Raw genomic sequence first — 20,667 nt, 5'->3', positions numbered from 1 at the left:
CTGTTCAGAGGCATTCCAGCTCTGATCCTGGAAGTAACCTATAGCCAATATGACTTTGTAGCCATGGATAGATGTCTCCTATATGAATTTGCCTAATCCCCTTATAAAGCCATCCAAGTTGGAAGCCATCATCCCCACTGTCTTGTGTCAGTGAGTTCCATAAGTGAACTATGCGTTGTGTGAAGAAGGACTTTCCTTTGGTCAGTCCTGAATCTCCAGCCAGCCAGCGGCCTGTGTTCTTGCTGTTTCTTAATAAAATTGCAGCCTTGTACACCATTAAATATTTTTTAAAAAATAGCCTGGGAGTCTGAACTGCAGGCAAAGGGATTGTGACTCTACATGTTTTACATCTATGATGCAAAGGGAGGGCGTCTGAGCAAATGCTCTGCCAGGGGAAAAAGAAGAGTGTGGGCAGGACAGAGCAAGCAAACAAATAAAAATCAAAGCCCACCTTGCCTAAGGAGAGCTCAGCGAGGAACAGAGCCTGGATGCCTAGAGAGGAGTTGCAAATTATAGAGATAAGAAAAATTAGAGGCATAGGTCAATTCGGAGTTTAGATAGGAAAAGCCATTTCTTAAACGACCCCTGGTGTGGAAATTTGTGAACCGCCCAGAGAGCTTCGGCTATTGGGCGGTATAGAAATGAAATGAAATGAAATGAAATAAATAAATAAATAATGAATGAGAGCTGCCCATAGGAATCAATGGAGAAATCCAAGATTTTAACATAGCTTTGAGCGACTGGGCACCAGTATGTCTCCCTAACCCACACAAAGTAATGTACCTGCTCCGTCTAATTCAGGTCTTCCTTTGTGTGAACCATTTAGGGTGCAATCCTATCTTTGTTTAGACAGAAAAAGGTCCTACAACTTCCAGCATTCCCCAGCCAGTATGGCTGGCTGGAGAATGCTGGGAGTTGTAGGACTTTTTTTCTGTCTAAACATGCATAGGATTGCACCCCTGTTTTTTTTAAAGTTCCTAAACATTTGAAAAATAGCTGCACCAATCTAAATTCCACTGCCAATACATTCCATACATGACCCCTATATTACGGGTTAGAGCAGGGCTAAGCCCTCCAGACATTTAGGACTACAACCCCACCCAGCATGGCCAGTGGCCTGGGACCAAAACATCTGGAGAGCACAATGTTGATCTAACAGAAGGGTTATGCATAGAATGTATTGGCACTGGAATTTGTATCAGTTGCTGTAGCTGGGAGAGAGTAAGTGTTTTACAACAGCCCTGCAGTGTTGTTGTTGTTGTTCAGTCGTTCAGTCGTGTCCGACTCTTCGTGACCCCATGGACCATAGCACGCCAGGCCTTCCTGTCCTGCGCTCTCTCCCGGAGTGTGCTCAATTTCATATTCATTGCATCCGTGATGCTATCTAGCCATCTCATCCTCTGCCGTCCCCTTCTCCTTTTGCCTTCAGTCTTTCCCAGCATCAGGGTCTTTTCCAGGGAGTTTTCTCTTCGCATTAGGTGGCCAAAATATTGGAGCTTCAGCTTCATTATCTGTCCTTCCAATGAGCAGTCAGGGTTGATTTCCTTTAGGATGGACTGATTTGACCTCCTTGCAGTCCAGGGGACTCGTAAGAGTCTTCTCCAGCACCACAGTTCGAAAGCATCAATTCTTTGGCGCTCAGCCTTCCTTATAGTCCAGCTCTCCCAGCCATACATTACTACGGGGAAAACCATAGCTTTCATTAGACGGACCTTTGTCGGCAAGGTGATGTCTCTGCTTCTTACTATGCTGTCTAGGTTGGCCATAGCTTTCCTCCCAAGGAGCAAGCGTCTTTTAATTTCATGGCTACAGTCACCGTCTGCGGTGATCTTGGAGCCCAAGAAAGTAAAATCTGTCACTGCTTCCATTTCTTCCCCTTCTATATGCCAGGAAGTGATGGGGCCAGATGCCATGATCTTCGTTTTTTTAATGTTGAGTTTCAAACCAGCTTTTGCACTCTCCTCTTTCACCCTCAACAAGAGGCTCTTGAGATCCTCTTCGCTTTCTGCCATTAGGGTGGTATCGTCTGCATATCGGAGGTTGTTGATAATTCTCCCAGCAATCTTAATTCCGACCTCTGATTCACCCCAAATATTGCAGGTTTGTTAGCGGAGGGACTCAGATTTAGCGAAAACCTTATAGTGTAGTCCAGGATTAATCATGCACATTGGGGTCAGGCTGAGAGTGGTCTACAGTGTGGGTCAATTTTGCAGGTTGGGGGTCAAATGGCAGCTGAGAGAGCAGCATACAACAACCCTGCAATATGGTCCACTGTTAATATTGGAAGTCATAAGGTGGGGCTGAGGCTGGTTTGGTATGCCCGTTAACAGTTGCCCCCATAACTCTCAGGTTGCAGCAGTCGCCCCTTCGGACCCCCTCCCAGGCCAAATCCAGCACTCAATTGCATGCCAAAGCCATTGGTTTGGATGCAAACATCTTTCACTTTTAAACAATGAAAAACCCAAGAAAAGAAGATCCAAATTAGAAAGAGCACGGACTCCTGTCTTTGCTGCAATTTCCAGAGGGTGGCTGTGTAAGTCTGTTGAAGCAAAAACAACAAAGGGTCTTATGGCACCTTAAAGACTAAGAAATAAAATTATTCTGCACAAGCTTTCCTGGACACTTTCTACTTCATCAGATGCATGAAGCCTTAACCTCAAAGTGGCAGATTTAAATACACCGGGGGGGGGGGGGGGATGTAAACTGTGTTACCAGAGGAAATTGAAATGCAAAAAGTACAGACAGTGACTATTACCTTAACAGTAGCCATTCACAAATGTTGTGGGGTGATTACACAGACATCATCGCAGTAGGGAGCCTGTTAATATGTGTAGCATGATGATGATGATAAAAAAAAACATCCTTGTTCAAACCACAGGAAATAGAGTTGAATTTCCTAACGAATTGTACTTCAGCAATTTCACCTTACTATCTTTCTTAGAAATTCCTTTGTTCAAGAATGGCCACCTTTGCCTAAGAAATTTAGGGCACCATCCTATTCATGTTTAGACAGAAAAATGCTGGCTGGGGCATGCTGGGAGTTGTAGGACTTTTTTTTTCCAGGGGAGGCCGGTGGATCCGATTTCGGTGGGGCTGAGATTCCATTCTGGGTTTTCATTACAACCAGCCAGAACGCTAAAGAAGCTATCCATGGTGCTGGACTGTATTCCCATATGGGTCCAGCACCTTGGATAGCTCCTTTAGAGTCGTGGCTGGCTGTAACTAAAACCCAGAATGGAATCTCTGTCCTACTGTAATCGAATCCACCAGACTCCCCTGCTTTTTTCTGTCTCAACCTTCATAGAATCATAGAATAGTAGGGTTGGAAAGGGCCTGCAAGACCATCTAGTCCAACCCCCTGCCCAGTGCAGGAACCCAAGCCAGACCATCCCTGACTTATTTTGTTTGTGGGGGAATCAGGGGAGGCATACTAATTGCCCAGTCACATCTGCTCTAAAATCCTGGATTTCTTCTTTCTTTTTAACGGGACTGGGGCAGAGGGAGGTTGGAGAACTTCATCTGAAACCAGAGAGAGCCCCTCACGCATTAGTCTACACGCTGACAAATCTATGTTCCGAATTCGGGTCCACCCCTTTTTCCTGCTCCGTTCCTTCTCTTCTCGCCACCCCCTCCGGAAATTAACCTACTGGCTGCTCTTTTGAACGTGCTTCCCTCCCACCGCTGCAGCTGCCGCTGCTTTGTGGACCTTGCTTGGCTTTCTGGGTGAGTTTAAAGAACGGGGTGGGGGTCCGTCCTTCCTTCCTTCCTTCCTTCCTTTTTTTTGGATGCTTCCAGAGAAAAGAGAAGCAGAAAAGAGGAGATCTCTGGCTGGGGGCAAGGAAGGTGGCCAAGAAGGCAGGACAGGAGGTGGAAGGGGCTTATTTGGGCTGCTGCATGCAGGGGGTCCTTGCAGCAATGCCAGTCGCACGCACTGCCGGCTGGGGGATGCTGGGAGTTGTAGTCCAACACATCTGGAGGGCAGCAGGTTGGAGGAGGCTGTGGCAAGGCGGGATTCTGAGGCAGCTGCTCTTGCGACCCCCCAAAACAGAAGGGTGGAGGTTAGGGCTTTAAAGTGCTGCCCAAGCAGACTGGGCGGAGAGTGGGATGCAGTGGCGGCTCCGATGCTAGTGGGGCGGAGAATTTTATTTATTTATTTTATTTATTATTGCATTTATATCCTGCCTTTATTCCTCTTGCAAGGAACCCAAGGCGGCCTACATTATCATCCTCCTCTCCATTTTATCCTCACAACAACGACCCTGTGAGGTAGGTTGGGCTGAGAGTGTGTGACTGGCCCAAAGTCACCCAGTGAGCTTCCATGGCCGAGTGGGGACTAGAACCCGGATCTCCCAGCCCAACACTCTTGCCACTACACCACGAATCCACTCCGGGTTTCAGTCAGAGCCAGCCAGAACTCGAAAGGAGCAGTCCAGGGTGCTTGGATGGCTCCTTTAGAGTTCTGACTGAAACCCTGAGCGGACCCACCGCCCCACTGGCATCGGAGCCACCAGCTTCCACTGGTGGGATGTTTCAAAGAAATGTCATTGAGGGACTGGTAGTTTGAGGGGGAAAGCAGCGAGACTGCTTTAAGGATCGTTTCCTGGCCTGCCTTCTTCGGGAGGGCGGACCACTGCAGGGGAGAGCACATGCTTTGCGCACAGAAAGCCCCAGGTTTGATCCTTGACAACTCCGGTTTTGTGTGTTTTTTTAAAAACACGTAGTAAGCAGGCGATGCGGAAGACCTCTCTCTGCTGGAGATCGTAGAGGGATGCCACTGGCAGTCTCCGAGTACAGTAGATGACACTGTATAATGGGCAAATATCCTGTCTTGGTCTAAGGCAGCTTCCTATGTTTCTAGTCCTCAGTGAGGATGCAGCTGATCCTGAAACATAGATTGTCTGTGTGCTGCACCCTACTCCATCTGTCGGGGGGGGGGGTTGAACCTAGCCCCTTCCCTGTATGAGAGTCAGCTAGCTACCTTTAATTTGGGGGGCAGGCTGAGCTTAGAGGTCAATGATCCTCTTCCTTTTCTTGTACCTTGGAGCTTGTTATGAGTGCAAAATGAAGCAATTTTGGCCCAAAGTAACTGTTGGTCCATCTAGTCCAGTATTGTCTACTCGGTGCCTCCCCTGGATGTTTTCGACTGCAACTCCCATCATTCCCAACCAAGGGCATGCTGGCTGGGGCTGATGGGAATTGAAGTCCAAAACATCTGGAGCATGCCAGTTGCCTACCCCTGCCTTAAGGTATGGAAGAGTAAATTTCACCCAGTACTGTTTCTCTTTCCCCTGCATGACAAGCTGCATTGGCTAAAATTCCCTCTTTAGCCCAGCTGCTGGAAGCTGTCCTGCTTACTTCTGAGTATTATTTATTTATTTATTGCATTGATATCCTGCTTTTTTTTCCTCCAGGGAACCCAAGACAGCTTACATGGTCCCCTCCCCTCCATTTTATCCTCACAACAACAACAACCCTGTGAGGTAGGTTGGGCTGAGAGTCTGTGACTGGCCCAAAGTCACCCAGTGAGCTTCCATGGCAGAGTGGGGACTAGAACCCAGATCTCCTGGCTCATGGTCAAACACTCTAACCACTACACCACACTGAGTATACATTCTTCCTACTATAAATTGGGAACAACAGGATTTGGGGGCGGCTGGGGAGGAGGGTGGATTTTTCAGCCCCACCCACTTCCCTGTGGCCCCGCCCACCCCCAGAATGTAGCCCCAGGGGTTTCTCCAAAATGGAACCAAGCCCTCGGGCCGCAAAAGGTTCCTCAGCCCTGTTATACAGCTTTGGACCTCAGTAGCAACTTTCGGAATGCGCCAGCATGAGAGCAGTTGGAGGCTGATGGCTTAGATAGCTTTAAAGGGGGATTCAACCAGTTCAGTGAGGATGCAGCTCTCTGCAGCCGTTAACCATGATGGGCCAGCGATGGACCCTCTACGCGTAGAGCCTGTCTGCTTCTCGAAAGGAGTTGCTGCAGATACCTGACATTGGCCTGGGCGTGGTGAACCTTAGGTGGGAGCAGCCAGTGGGGAGTAGGTGTGGCTAGTTACCACGGAGACAGGAGAGTAGGCAAGGAGGGGAGTCGGATAAGGGGGCAATGGGAGGAAAGGGGAGGAAAGTGATGAGAGCTGCTGGGGATCTCGGAACTATAAAGATATTTCTGCTGCTGCTCTTACACAGGGTGGTTTTCTGTCTTTCCCCCTTCCTTTAAAAAAAAAAAAAAGTACATTTCCCCTCCCTGGGTTAATTTCACATTCCTTGTTTACCCAAACTATTCTGGTCCTGTTCTTTGTAACCCTCTTTCTGAGGAAAGTCCAGAAGTGTACTGTTTTCCAGGCAGAACCTGCAGTGGCTGGGTTTGAACACCACCCCAAGAAATATTAAACTTTACAGCAGGGCCGTGTGGAACCACAGGCTTCATTAGTGGCAGTAGGAGCTTTAAGGTACAATGTGCCGATATTTTGGCCTTGCTGCTTTTGCCTTCGGCCCACCACCACCACCAGAACGTGGGCCCCAAGACTGAATTTGGCCCTCGGGATTCGACATCCGTGCTTTACAAGCATTAGCACAGCATCCTATTCACAGCGGCCAGACAGGCATATGCTTGGCCACTCTGAACAAAAAGATAAGTCCGAGGGTCCATCTAGTCCAGTATTCTGATCACACAGTGGCCAACCAGCTGCCCACAGGAAACCCACAACCAGGACAGGCGTGCAACAGCACCCTCCCGCCCATGTTCCCCAGCAACTGGTGTTCTGCCTCTGAGACTGGAGGTAACACATAGTCGTCAGGACCCATAACCATCGATAGCCTTCTCCTCCAAGAATTTGTCCAACCTCCTTTTAAAGCCATCCAAATGGGTGGCCATCACTGCATCTTGTGGTAGCGAGTTCCATAGTTTAACTCTTGCACCATGTGAAGAAGTCCTTCTTTTTATCTGTCCTGAATCAGCTTCATGGGATGACCCATTTGGGTTCTAGCATTATGAAAGAGGGAGAAAAATGTCTCCCTTTCCACTTTCTCCACACCATGCATGATTTTGTACACCCCTATCATGTCCCCCCTTACTCACCTTTTTTCCAAGCTAAACAGGCTCCGGCCATTTGCCTGACTAATGGACAGTAAGTCTGATCCTATGCCTTTACTTTAATAAATAATAAATTAATAAATAATAATAATAATAAATTAATAAATTTGTTAAAGGCTACTGGAGCTTCCAAGGGCTGGGTATATTCTCCCTCATTTCTGAACTCTTTTTTCTCCTCCGCCACCATCCAGGACAAAGCCCAACTGAAGGATAAGGTTATGGCCTTGGAGAAGCCGTCAAGGTCAGGATTTGGCCTCCAGTTCCCAGCAGAGCTGGAGCAACGACAGCCGACAGGCTTCAAAGTGGAGAGTCAAGATACAGTGGGCCTCGGTTCAGAGGGGGAATCAGGGGGTGCAGGAAACTCTCCCATCCTGGGTGACAGGAAGCGTGTCGGTGAGTTCCTGCAAAGGCCCCCAGGAGAACAAGTGAAAAAGGAACCAGGTGAGGCTGTCCTTCAGCAGTGGGAAGTCCAGTGGCAGGAGTTTCTGAAGACAGTGGAGTCTCCTCGTTCAGGCTGGGGGCCCCCACAGTTGCCAGAGGAGCCCACCCCGTGGGAGGACGCTATGGCCTTCTTGGCCTCCTTCGAGCAAGTGGCCAGTGCCTGCCAGTGGCCCAAGGAAGAGTGGGCGGCCCGGCTCCTGCCAGCCCTCAGCGGAGAGGCCGAGCAGGCCTTTAGCAGTCTGGAGGCTGGAGACAAAGAGGATTATGGGAAAGTGAAGGCCATCATCTTGCGATGGGACGCTCTGGCCAGGGAGAGGTGGCGTCAACACTTCAGGCATTTCCGCTACCAGGAGGCCGAGGGGCCGAGAGGGGTCTACAGTCAGCTACAGGAGCTTTGCCGTCAGTGGCTGAAGGTCGAGAGACACACGAAGGAACAGATCATGGAGCTACTGATCCTGGAGCAGTTCCTGACTGTCCTGCCGCCGGAGACACAGAGCTGGGTGAGGGAGCACGGCCCAGAGACCTGCTCCCAAGCAGTGGCCTTGGCAGAGGAATTCCTCCAGCTGCAGCGAGAGGCTGACGAGAGGCTGGAACAACAGGTAAAGGGGATTTTGTTTCTTTCTTTTTTGAGTCTCTCAAGTAGACTTGCCAACTGACCAGAAAAAATGGGGTGGCCTGCACCTGGGCCTTTAACAACAACATGTCCTGCAGAAGCTGGAGCTTCTCACAACATGGAGATAATGCTACTGACTGCAAGAGAACCTGCTGTTAAAGTCGCAGGAGCACCATCCAGCAAAATGAAGTCAGCAACCTTAGTCCCAAAGTTTTCTGCCTGCCTCAATCAGTAAGAGAAGGTGTGGGATGGGATTTATTTATTTATTTTCTAGCCTGGCTTTCCACCAAAAAGTAGCACGCAAATGGCTAACAATAGCAACCATGTTAATAAAATCTTAATTAAAATGTAACATAAAAACCAACACATTAAGAAATACTGTTAAAACACAGCAATAAAAGAATTAAACAGCACCAACCAATTAAAAAACTCTTTGAGAACAGACTGGATTATATGCCAAAGGCCTGCTGGAATACAAATGTCTTCGCTTGCCAGCCAAGGGACTAGCTGTGGCCGTCCCAGTGGAACATCTGGTTGGCCACTGTGTGAGCAGAATGCTGGATTAGATGGACCCTTGTTCTGATCCAGCAAGGCTCTTGCTATGTTCTTATGTTAACAGAGAGTGAGCCAACCTAGCCTCCCTCAGCAGGGAATTCCAGAGCTTGGGAGCAGCCACCAAGAAGGCCCTCTCTTGTGCCCCCACCAAACCTGCCTCCGATGGTGGAGGGACCAAGAGAAAGGCCTCCCCTGAGGATCTTAAAACCTGGGTAGGCTCCAATGGGAGAAAGTGGTCTTTCAGAGAGCCTGGTCCTGAACTACCTTGTCGTCTTCTTTTGTCTCTTGGATTGCTGAGCAACCAGGGAAAACCTTAGCCTGGATTCGACCTCTCGTGGATTGTCTGTCATGGGGTGTGTTGGGGAGGAAAAGGCCTTCCTTTTTGTTAGCAGAATCAATTCATAAAAATGAGATACAGAAGTGAACAACAACACAGAAAACCCCCGAGAAGTGGTAAACGCAAGAGTGGTGGGCAAAACTGAGGAAAAGTAAACAACAAATTCATTCCCAGTCAGGCTACCGCTACCTGATTCCCCCAAAACTATAAGCATAAAGCATAAAATGATGCGGCCAACAGGGCCTATGTAGAGAGGGCATTGTACAAGAAAGGGAACATGGTTGTGAAGGCCCTGTTTGTGAAGACCCACCCACCAAACTTCAGACAGAGGCAGAGATCAAGCTTGAGGGGTACAGAGCATGAGTATTGCATGCTGATGCCCTTGGGTTCAATCCTCAGCATGTCCAGGCAGGGCTGGGGAAGACACTAATGAATATAGAGGAACTGGAACAGGTTAGGAGGGCAACCAAGATGGGCAGCAGGGTGGAAAACCAATTCTATGAGGATAGGTAGATGCCCTACTCTAAACTGAGTCCTGGCTCTTTGCTAAGGAAATAAAGGGATGTATACAATAGTCAATCTGGCAGGCAAATGGTTAAGCCCAGTTTTAGCAGACACATCAAGGTTTCCGGAGCAAGGTTGGAGGTGCAGCCAGGGTCATAGAGTCATAGAATAGTAGGGTTGGAAGGGGCCTATAAGACCAATGAGTCCAACCCCCAAAGCCAGGAGATTAATCAAGTAAAAACGCACTCCAAAACTAGAGTCAGACAGAAGTCCAGGGGTCTGTAGCAAAGAGATCCAAACACCCGGCAGGGTCAGGGAGGAAACAGGATAAGAACAGCCCTGCTGGATCAGACGAAAGGTCCATTTAGTCCAGCATTCTGTTCCCACTGAGAAACCTACAAGCAGGGCATGAGCGCAACAGCACCCTCCCACCCATGCTCCCCAGCAACTGGTGCGCATAAGCCTATTGCCTCTGAGACTGGAGGTAGCATATGACATCAGGACTCATAGCCATTGATAGCCTGATCCTCCAGGAATTTGCTGAACCCCCTTTCAGAGACATCCAAATTGGTGGCCATCACTATGTCACGTGGTAGCAAATTCTATAGTTAGACTCTGCGCTGTGTGAAGAACTCTGCACTTCCTTTGATCTGTGCTGAATCTCTCACAATTCACTTCATGGGATGACCCCATTGCGTTCTAATATTTTGAGAGAGGGAGAAAAATGTCTCCCTATCCACATTCTCCACACCACGCATAATTTTGTACACCTCTATCACGCCTCCCCTCACCTTCCTTTTTTCCCAGCTAAACAATCCCAGCTGTTGCAACCTTCCCTCCTAGGGAGTTGCTCCAGCCCCTTGATCATTTCAATTGCCCTTTTCTACATTTTTTCCAACGCCACAGTATCTTTTTTTAGGCACAGTGACCTGAATTGTACACAGCAGTCTTAACTGTGGTCACACCATAGATCTGTAGAAGGGCGCAGAGAATACAGCTGAAGATCAGGCACTGTTTCTAACAGCTTTCAAGTTACCAGTGAGAGCTGATAGAGCCAGAGCTCCAACAGCCCCACCCAGGGCTCAGCTGCATCACATTGGAGGCTTGTCTGGTGTCCTCCTCATGAGGAGAGCCTGACTCGTGAGTAGTCCTCTTCAATAAGCGAGCACTCCTCCTGGCCGCTGTCCTGTCATGGATCTTAAAGTGCTGGCATTCTCGGGCGACGGGTGGGGAAGCTGAGCAATCTGCCTCTCCAGGAGGCATATCCAAAGGCATCACACCTAAGGGTCCGGACTGTCTTGACCATAGTGCCAGGGTCTTCTGAGGGGCCGACTGGCTCAGAAGGTTCTAGCTCCTCCTCCAAAGATGACGCCAATGGTGGCATGACACCTGGGACCATGACAGTAGAAGACTAAGCAGGGAATCCTTCAGATACTTGAAGGGCTGCCACCTAGAAGAGAGCAGAGACTTTTTCTCCACTGCACCTGAGCTCAGAAATAGACTTAACAGGCTTCAGTTCCAACACGGTCGATTTCGTATGAACATTAGGAGGCATGTCTTAATGTGAAGAGGAACTGGGCAATGGAACCCGTTACCTAGAAGGCCGTTGGGTTCTGCCTCTCTGGAGGTCTTCTGACAGAGGCTGGGCAGCCATCTTTTGAGGAGATGGCTGCCCAGCCTCTAGCTGTGGATTTCCTGCATCGAGGAAGGGGTTGGACGAGCTGGCCCAGACGGCCCCTCTCTAACTCTTGGTTTCTATGAAACACTGGAGAGGACGCATGAGCCCACATCAGGGGTGTCTAACCAGTGGACGCTGGTGTGGCTCCGATGTCAGTGGGGCAGTGAATCCGCTCCGGGTTTCAGTCAGAGCCAGTCAGAACTCTAAAGAGGCTATCCAAGGGGCAAAGCACCTTAAATAGCTCCTTTAGAGTTCTGACTGAAACCTGGAGAGGATTCACTGCCCCACTGACATCAGAGCCACTGTGTCTAACCTCAGGCCATGGGCCAAATCCAGCCTACCTGAGCTCCCAGATGGCCCCGTCCTTTTCTCCCCAACTGCCAGTTATTTGGTGGTTTCCCGGCTTTCTCACACCTTCCAAAATGTTGAAATGCCTCTCCTAAGGCTTAGTTCCTGGCAGTGAGAGCTTTAAGCTAGAATATGCGAGTAGTTTTTATATTTTGGGGCCCGCCCCTTTTTGCCTTTGGCTCCGCCCAGCACTGGAATGCGGCCCCCAAGAGCTTCTCTGAAATTGAATTTGGCCCTCAGGCTGAAAGAGTTTCCACACTCCTGGTGTGAACAATACCAGTTTAAGTAGACCCATGGTCTGACTCAGTAGCAGCCCCGTTGGGTGGGCAAAGAGCAGGACCTCAGACGTTAATCTGCGTAGTGGAGAGGGAAGAGAACTTGTATTATTATTATAAATTATTATTATTATTATTAGAAATTATTGTAATAATTTATAATTATAAACATATCATTATAAATATTATAATTTATATATTTATAAATTATAAATATATTTAATTTATAAATAGAAATTATAAATATATAATTATAAATTATAATTAATAATTATGAATTATTATGATTATTATTTCAGTTCTATACCGTCCAATAGCCGAAGCTCTCTGGGTGCTTCATAAAAATGCACATCACAATACAAGATAACAAAAACAAAATATAAAAACCTCTAACATACAAAATTTAAAACAATTTAAACAGCTACAACATTCACAATAAGTTACTGGACCTGATAGAAACAACATATATAAATACCCCGTCATATGCTGTCAAATGCCTGAGAGCAGAGGACAGTCTAAACCTGGCCCCGAAAAGATGTCAGGGTTGGTGCCAGGCAGACCGCAGTGGAGAGAGCATTCCATAATCGGGGGGGGGGGGGACCACTGAGAAGGCCCTCTCCCTTGTTGCCACCTTATTTATTTCTTTATTTTGTTGTTGTTGTTCAGTCATTCAGTCGTGTCCGACTCTTCGTGACCCCATGGACCATAGCACGCCAGGCCTTCCTGTCCTGCGCTCTCTCCCGGAGCGTGCTCAAGTTCATATTCATTGCATCGGTGATGCTATCCAGCCATCTCATCCTCTGCCGTCCCCTTCTCCTTTTGCCTTCAGTCTTTCCCAGCATCAGGGTCTTTTCCAGAGAGTTTTCTCTTCGCATTAGGTGGCCAAAATATTTGAGCTTCAGCTTCAGTATCTGTCCTTCCAATGAGCACTCAGGGTTGATTTCCTTTAGGATGGACTGACTTGACCTCCTTGCAGTCCAGGGGAATCGTAAGAGTCTTCTCCAGCACCACAGTTCGAAAGCATCAATTCTTCGGCGCTCAGCCTTCCTTATAGTCCAGCTCTCACAGCCATACATTACTACTGGGAAAACCATAGCTTTGATTAGACGGACCTTTGTCGGTAAGGTGATGTCTCTGCTTCTTACTCTGCTGTCTAGGTTTGCCATAGCTTTCCTCCCAAGGAGCAAGCGTCTTTTAATTTCATGGCTACAGTCACCGTCTGCGGTGATCTTGGAGCCCAAGAAAGTAAAGTCTGTCACTGCTTCCATTTCTTCCCCTTCTATATGCCAGGAAGTGATAGGGCCAGATGCCATGATCTTAGTTTTGTTAATGTTGAGTTTCAAACCAGCTTTTGCACTCTCCTCTTTCACCCTCAACAAGAGGCTCTTGAGATCCTCTTCGCTTTCTGCCATTTGGGTGGTATCGTCTGCATATCGGAGGTTGTTGATAATTCTCCCAGCAATCTTAATTCCGACCTCTGATTCATCCAACCCGGCATTTCTCATGATGTACTCTGCATATAAGTTAAATAAGCAGGGTGACAATATACAGCCTTGTCGTACTCCTTTCCCAATTTTGAACCACTCGGTTGTTCTATGTCTGGTTCTTACTGTTGCTTCTTGACCCTCGTACAGGTTTCTTAGGAGACAGGTAAGGTGGTCTGGTACTCCCATCACTTTAAGAATTTGCCACAGTTTGTTGTGATCCACACAATCAAAGGATTTAGCGTAGTCAATGAAGCAGAAATAGACGTTTTTCTGGAATTCTCTTGCTTTCTCGATGATCCAGCGAATGTTGGCGATTTGATCTCTAGTTCCTCTGCCTCTTCGAAACCCAGCTTGTACTTCTGGTAGTTCTCGGTTCGCATACAGCTGAAGCCTAGCTTCTGGATTTTGAGCATCACCTTGCTGGCATGTGAAATGAGCGCAATTGTGCGGTAGTTTGAACACTCTTTGGCGTTGCCCTTCTTTCGAACTGGAATGTAAACTGACCTTTTCCAGTCTTGCGGCCATTGTTGAGTGTTCCAAATTTGTTGGCATATTGAATGCAGCACTTTAACAGCATCATCTTTTAGGATTTTAAATAGCTCAGCTGGAATACTGTCATCTCCGCTAGCTTTGTTGTTAGTAATGCTTCCTAAGGCCCACTTGACTTCACTCTCTAGGATGTCCGGCTCAAGTTCAGTGACCGAACTATCATGGCTATCAGGGACATTCAGATCTTTCCTGTATAGTTCTTCTGTGTATTCTTTCCACCTCTTCTTAATCTCATCTGCTTCTGTTAGGTCCCTGCCTTCTTTGTCCTTTATCATGCCCATCTTTGCACAAAACGTTCCCTTGAGATCACCAATTTTCTTGAAGAGATCTCTAGTCTTTCCCATTCTGTTGTTTTCCTCCATTTCTTTGCATTGTTCATTTAAGAAGGCCTTCTTGTCTCTCCTTGCTATTCTCTGGAACTCTGCATTCAGTTGGATATATCTTCCCCTTTCTCCCTTGCTTTTTGCTTCCCTTCTTTCCTCAGCTACTTGTAAAGCCTCATCAGACAGCCACTTGGCTTTCTTGCATTTCTTTTTCTTTGGGACGGATTTCGTTGCTGCCTCCTGAACAATGTTACGGACCTCCGTCCATAGTTCCTCAGGCACTCTGTCTATCAGGTCTAATCCCTGAAATCTATTCCTCACCTCCACTGTATATTCATAAGGGATATGATTTAGGTCATACCTGAATGGTTTGGTGGTTTTCCCTACGTTCTTCAATTTAAGCCGAAATTTTGCAACAAGAAGCTCATGATCTGAGCCACAGTCAGCTCCAGGTCTTGTTTTTACTGACTGTATGGAGATTCTCCATCTTTGGCTGCAAAGTACATAATCAATCTGATTTCGATATTGACCATCTGGTGATGTCCATGTGTAGAGTCGTCTCTTGTGCTGTTGGAAAAGAGTGTTTGCTATGATCAGCGTGTTCTCTTGGCAAAACTCTATTAGCTTTTGTCCTGCTTCATTTTGTACACCCAGGCCATGCCTGCCTGTTATCCCAGTGATTTCTTGACTTCCTACTTTAGCATTCCAATCCCCTATGATGAAGAGGACATCTTTTTTTGGTGTTAGTTCTAGAAGGTGTTGTAGGTCTTCATAGAACTGATCAACCTCAGCTTCTTCGGCCTCAGTGGTTGGGGCATAGACTTGTATTACTGTGATGTTGAATGGTTTGCCTTGGATTCGTACTGAGATCATTCTATCATTTTTAAGATTGTACCCCAGTACTGCTTTTCCCACCCTTTTGTTGACTATGAGTGCTACTCCATTTCTTCTAAGGGATTCTTGCCCACAATAGTAGATATGATGGTCACCTGAATTAAATTCGCCCATGCCTGTCCATTTGAGTTCACTGATTCCCAAGATGTCGATGTTCAATCTTGCCATCTCATGTTTGACCACCTCCAGCTTACCTTGATTCATTGATCTGACATTCCAGGTTCCTAAACAATATTGTTCTTTACAGCATCAGATTTTCTTTTCACCACCAGACACATCCACAGCTGAGTGTCCTTTTGGCTTTGGCCCAGCCACTTCACTGTTTCTGGCGCTGCTTGGAAATACCCTCTGCTCTTCCCCAGTAGTATATTGGACACCATCCGACCTGAGGGTCTCATCTTCCGGCGTCATATCTTTTAGCCTTGTGATATGTTCCATGGGGTTTTCTTGGCAAGAATACTGGAGTGGGTTGCCATTTCCTTCTCCAGTGGACCACATTTTGTCAGAACTCTCTGCCATGACCTGTCCGTCTTGGGTGGCCCTGCACGGCATAGCTTATGGCTTTACTGAGTTATGCAAGCCCCTTCGCCACAACAAGGCAGTGATCCATGAAGGGGATTATTTATTTAGTTTATTTATTATTATTTATTTAGGGGATTATTTATTTCTTTATTTAGTTCAGTTCTATACTGCCCAATAGCCCAAACTCTCTGAGCGGTTCACAAAAACTAAAACCACAAGGTCCAACATAAAACAATGCAAAATATGAAAGCTTTAAAATACAGTATAAAAGTCCAACCAGGATAAAACCTAGCAGCAATGCAGAAATTTGGAATACAGATTTAAAACAGCAGAGCTAAAAGACTAGAATGCTAAAATGCTGGGAAAATAAAAAGGTCTTCACCTGGTGCCAAAAAGAGTATAATGTAGGTGCCAGGCAAACCTCTATCAGGAGCTCATTCCACAGCTGGAGTGCCACAGTAGAAAAGGCCCTCTTTCTGGTAGCCACCCATCTTACTTCCTTTGGCAGGGGCTCCTGGAGAAGGATCCCTTCTGAGCCTCCCAGCTTTGCTTCCCTATGTTGAAAGCCAACCTTCCTAATGTTTCAGATGCCAGTGCCAGCAGCAGTACCCATCTCCGAAGCAGAGCAGGCCCAATCTGACAGTGGGAAGAACGACCTGTCTGGAGAGGCCAAACAGGAGGAGGAGGATGGAGAGATGAGCTCCCATGCTGAGCCGCTAGGTAAGGCTTCCTGGCTCCTGATTTCTAAGGCAATGGAATAGTATCATTCCCTCTTTTTCCGATGTTCAGGTGGAGAGTGCCGTTGCTTATGTAGCCAAAACAGCACGACCCACACAAAAGAGGGAGGTATCTGCAGACTTGGAGGAACACGGAGGCTTGCAGAAGCCCAAAGAAAATCTTCAGGAAAGCCTCCGAAGGTCTGGGAAACACATCCCAGTAGGGACTGAGCGTTGTCACTGAAAGCTGATTGACTGTTGAGATACAAAAAAGGTAACCCAGGTGGGAGAGGGATAAGAACATAAGAACCTAAGAATATCCATGCCTGATCAGACCAAGGGTCCATCTAGACCAGCATTCTGTTCACACAGTGTCCAACCAGCTGCCCCAATAGGAAACCCACAAGCAGGATATGAGTGCAGCAGCAGTCTCCCACCCATTTTCCCCAGCAACAGGTGTACATAACCATACTGCCTCTGATACCGGAGGTAGCACATAGCCATCAGGACTAGTAGCCATTGATAGCCTTTTCCTCCAGGAATTTGTCCAACCCCCTTTGAAAGCCATCCAAATTGGTGGCCGTTGCTACACCCTGTGGTAGTAAGTTCCATAGTTTGACTCTGCACTGTGTGAAGAAGTACTCCCTTTTATCTGTCCTCAATCTCTCACCTATCAGCTTCATGGGATAACTCCAGATACTAGTAATGGAAGAGGGGACAACTAGCTGGCATGGAACAGCGATTGGGAGCTTTCCACGCTGCAACGTTTTGTTGCAGTTCCCACTTGATTTTTGCGTTGTGGTTGTGGTTGTGGTGGGGGAATACTTCCCTTCCCTCTAGGGCAGCATCACACTGACCCACATTTTGTAGGTTGAAATGTGAGCAATTTAAATTTAAAATATCCCAGTGTCCCATTGCTGACACCTTTAATATACAGTAGGTCTAATCATGCAAATTACATACTTGTTTTCCCCACATATTCCCCCCCATATTTTCCTCTAGTATAGGGGGACCCAACCTTTCTGGGTCAGTGGACACATTTGGACTGCTGAGAGTGTTGTGGGCACTCTCACAAAATGGCTGCTGAGGGGGCAGCTTGCCCGTTCATAAAATGGCTGCCGTGGTGGGCACAGCTGGTCACAAAGCACTCATTTCCCAGAAGACAAACTGGTGAGATTAAAAGAAAAGTAACTTGCCCCAGAACCTAAGTCCAAGGCAGAGGTGAGGTCTGAGCTCCAAAGCCCAAAACCACCTTTTTGAACCCAAATAAAGATGGCTGGTGGGCAGCACTTTGCTTTGCAGCAGGCTAACTTCCCAGTTAACAAAAACGAATTTTAAAAGATCTTAAATAAAAGTGAGGAGGGCCAGCTACTTGGTCTTATTCCCTTTCCACCAAGCACCTCTTTGCTTATCACTGAAAAATAGATATGAGGGAGACAACAGAAGAAGGGGATGGAAATTCAGGGGGAAGAGTATGCAATTGTTGCACAACGGAGACTGACCTTCACACGCCACGCACCCTCCCAAGCAGGATGGCAGGCAGCGTGTGAATGTGCCCTCCAGATGTTTGGGACTACAACTCCCAGCATTCCTGACCATTGGCCGTACTGGCTGGGGGTGATGGGAGGTGAAGTCCAAACCATCTGGAGGGCCCCAGGTTGGGGAAAGCTGATTTTAGCCCCTCACTCAGCACCCATCAGGCCTCATCTGGAGTACTGTGTCCAGTTCTGGGCACCGCACTTTAAGAAGGATGCGGACAAACTGGAGAGGGTTCAGAGGGGGGCAACGAGGATGATCAGGGGACTGGAAACAAAGCCCTACGAGGAGAGACGGAAAGAACTGGGCATGTTTAGCCTTGAGAAGAGAAGACTGAGGGGAGAGATGATAGCGCTCTTCAAGTACTTGAAAGGTTGTCACAGGGAGGAAGACCAGGATCTTTTCTCGATCATCCCAGAGTGCAGGACGCGGAATAATGGGCTCAAGTTTCAGGAAGCCAGATTCCGGCTGAACATCAGGAGAAACTTCCTGACTGTTAGAGCAATACGACAATGGAACCAGTAACCTCGGGAGGCGGTGGGCTCTCCCACACTGGAGGCATTCAGGACGAGGCTGGACAGCCATCTGTCAGGGATGCTCTGACCTGGATTCCTGCACTGAGCAGGGGGTTGGACTCGAGGGTCTTGTAGGCTTCTTCCAGCCCTGCCATTCTATGATTCTATGCTTCTATGAACCCCTGGGTGTGGCTGTCTTTGGCTTTCCCTGCGATACAATGATTTATTGTTTGCTAAGGCACATTTCTTGGCTGCTGGCTTATTACAAAGGAAATGAGCATGTACAGAGCCGGAAGGAGAAAGAAGCAGACCTGGGTCTCTGAGAGAGGAAGGCCTTTGCCAGCCCGGCGTCTTGATCTCCTTTCGATGAAGATGCTGAGGACCTTGGACCTCATGTAGGTATGCAAAGCATGTACTGTGCACTGAACTATGGTCCGTCCGTCAGTGGGGCAGGGAATCCGCTCCAGGTTTCAGTCAGAAGCAGTCAGAACTCTAAAGGAGCTCTCCAAGGTGCAGAATGACCACTGAAACCCGGAGCGGATTCACCACCCCACTGACATCGGAGCCGCCAGCCTCCACTGGGTCCATCCCTTTTGCCGAGCTGTTAGTTCAGTTTGATCACTACTTAAAGAGGTGCTGTGTCTTCCTTTTCTTCATCTTCTCCATCTCTTTATTCCAGCAGGTGATGTGTGGGAGAGCGAGAATGAGGAGGAACCGGACAGCGTCCGGTCAGAAATAGCAGAGCCTCGAGAGCCAGACGAGCACATTGCGGTTCCAGAGGGACCAAAGAGAAAGGAGGATAAACACCGAACAGAGAAATGGAGGAAAAAACCCAGTAGTGGTCACTGCAGTGCCCCCCAAGAAATCCAAACCCAGCAAAAAACGTACAAAGGAAAGAGATGGATTAAGTGCCCTGTCTGCGGGAAAATCTTCTGTCGTCAGTCCAGCTTTAATGCACATTGGAGGGTCCACACGGGGGAGAAGCCAAATAAAAACTTGCATTTTGGGAAGAGCTTTGGCTGGAGCACAAGCCTTACATCACATCAAAGAGTCCAAACAGGGGAGAAAGCTTATCAGTGCCCGGGCTGCGACAAGAGCTTTTCTGATCTGCCGAGGCTTAAAAGGCACCAGAGAACCCACACGGGCGAGAAACCATACAAATGCTCATACTGTGGAAAGAGCTTCAGCCAGAGGCACCACTGTGCTTCTCACGAAAGAATCCACACAGGCGAGAAGCCGTATAACTGCTCGGACTGTAGCAAGAGCTTTTGTACTAAATCGAGTCTTAATGCACATCGAAGAATCCACACAGGAGAGAAGCCCCACAAATGCTTGGATTGTGGGAAGAGCTTCAGCAAGAGCACCAACCTTACTTCGCATAAAAGGCTCCATACAGGAGAGAAACCCTACAAATGCTTGGTGTGCGGAAGGAGCTTCAGTCGGAGTGAACACCTTACTTCCCATCAAAGAATCCACACAGGGGAGAAACCATACATCTGCTCATACTGTAGCAAGAACTTTTGTAGCAAATCCAGCCTTAAGGCACATCAGAGAATTCACACAGGGGAGAAACCGTATAAATGCTTGGAGTGTGGCAAAAGCTTCAGGTGGAGCACATACCTTGCTTCACATCAAGAAATCCACAAAGAGGAGAAGGAGTATAAATGCTCAGAGTGTGGAAAGAGCGAACACCTTACTTTACATCATGGAATGCACACGAAGTAAACACTGTGGAAATCCTGTCCGAGCATTCAAGCCTTATTTGCCGTCAGAAAACTCACACAGGGGGAAACTTTATACTTGTTCAGAAAATGGCAGCACATTCAAACAATGGGCAGCTTGTGATACATGTTTGTGTATTTAGGAACATTTGGGACAGGAACATTCTGAGCATGGGGAAAGACTTAGTTTTGAACCAGAACATCTCGCGAGGCAAGTAGCCATGTAACTAGTAGGGCTTCAGCGTTTACCCAATTAATCAGTTAGGTTGTTCCATTTAAATGAATGTTTAATAGAATAAAAAGGTGCCCCAATTAATTGGGCAACAAATGTGTTAATAAAGTAATTGTTAAATTTTAAGACAAGAGCTTATTAAAACTGCATCACTTTAAAAGAGGCATTTTCCCTTCTTTCACACACAGAACAAATGCCTCTTAAACTCAGACAAGTCGGATATGCAACAAGACATTATAGTGTGGAGCGACTCTGTACACTGTTTCAGCCAGCCATGCCCTCTTCCATGATATTCCATTCCGTTCCCCCTCCCCCCTGGTTTTCTTTT

At 47.5% G+C, this 20,667-nt stretch overlaps 1 protein-coding gene across 5 annotated transcripts in view; it reads left to right on the top strand.

The window, feature by feature from the left end:
- Nucleotides 1–20,667, top strand: part of LOC146356131 (uncharacterized) — a 26,015-nt gene extending 5,348 nt beyond the window's left edge. The window contains exons 1-5 of one of the 5 annotated variants that reach the window (XM_084831467.1): nucleotides 3,514–3,723; nucleotides 5,412–5,480; nucleotides 7,285–8,133; nucleotides 16,207–16,339; nucleotides 19,066–20,667. In XM_084831467.1, coding sequence (XP_084687593.1) covers nucleotides 7,312–8,133; nucleotides 16,207–16,339; nucleotides 19,066–20,111 — 2,001 coding nt within the window. In that variant the 5' untranslated portion in view covers nucleotides 3,514–3,723; nucleotides 5,412–5,480; nucleotides 7,285–7,311 and the 3' untranslated portion in view covers nucleotides 20,112–20,667. Of the gene's footprint in view, nucleotides 1–3,513; nucleotides 3,724–5,411; nucleotides 5,481–7,284; nucleotides 8,134–16,206; nucleotides 16,340–19,065 lie in introns of those variants that run through there. The other 4 variants (XM_084831465.1, XM_084831466.1, XM_084831468.1 and 1 more) reach the window with 4 other exon arrangements.

The sequence above is a fragment of the Heloderma suspectum genome, chromosome 2, assembly GCF_057233095.1.
Source record: "Heloderma suspectum isolate Gila_16-S chromosome 2, 16-S_ref, whole genome shotgun sequence".
NCBI classification, from domain to species: domain Eukaryota; kingdom Metazoa; phylum Chordata; class Lepidosauria; order Squamata; family Helodermatidae; genus Heloderma; species Heloderma suspectum.
Note: the sequence above shows the minus strand (reverse complement) of the source record. Positions and strands in the feature narration are given on the sequence as shown.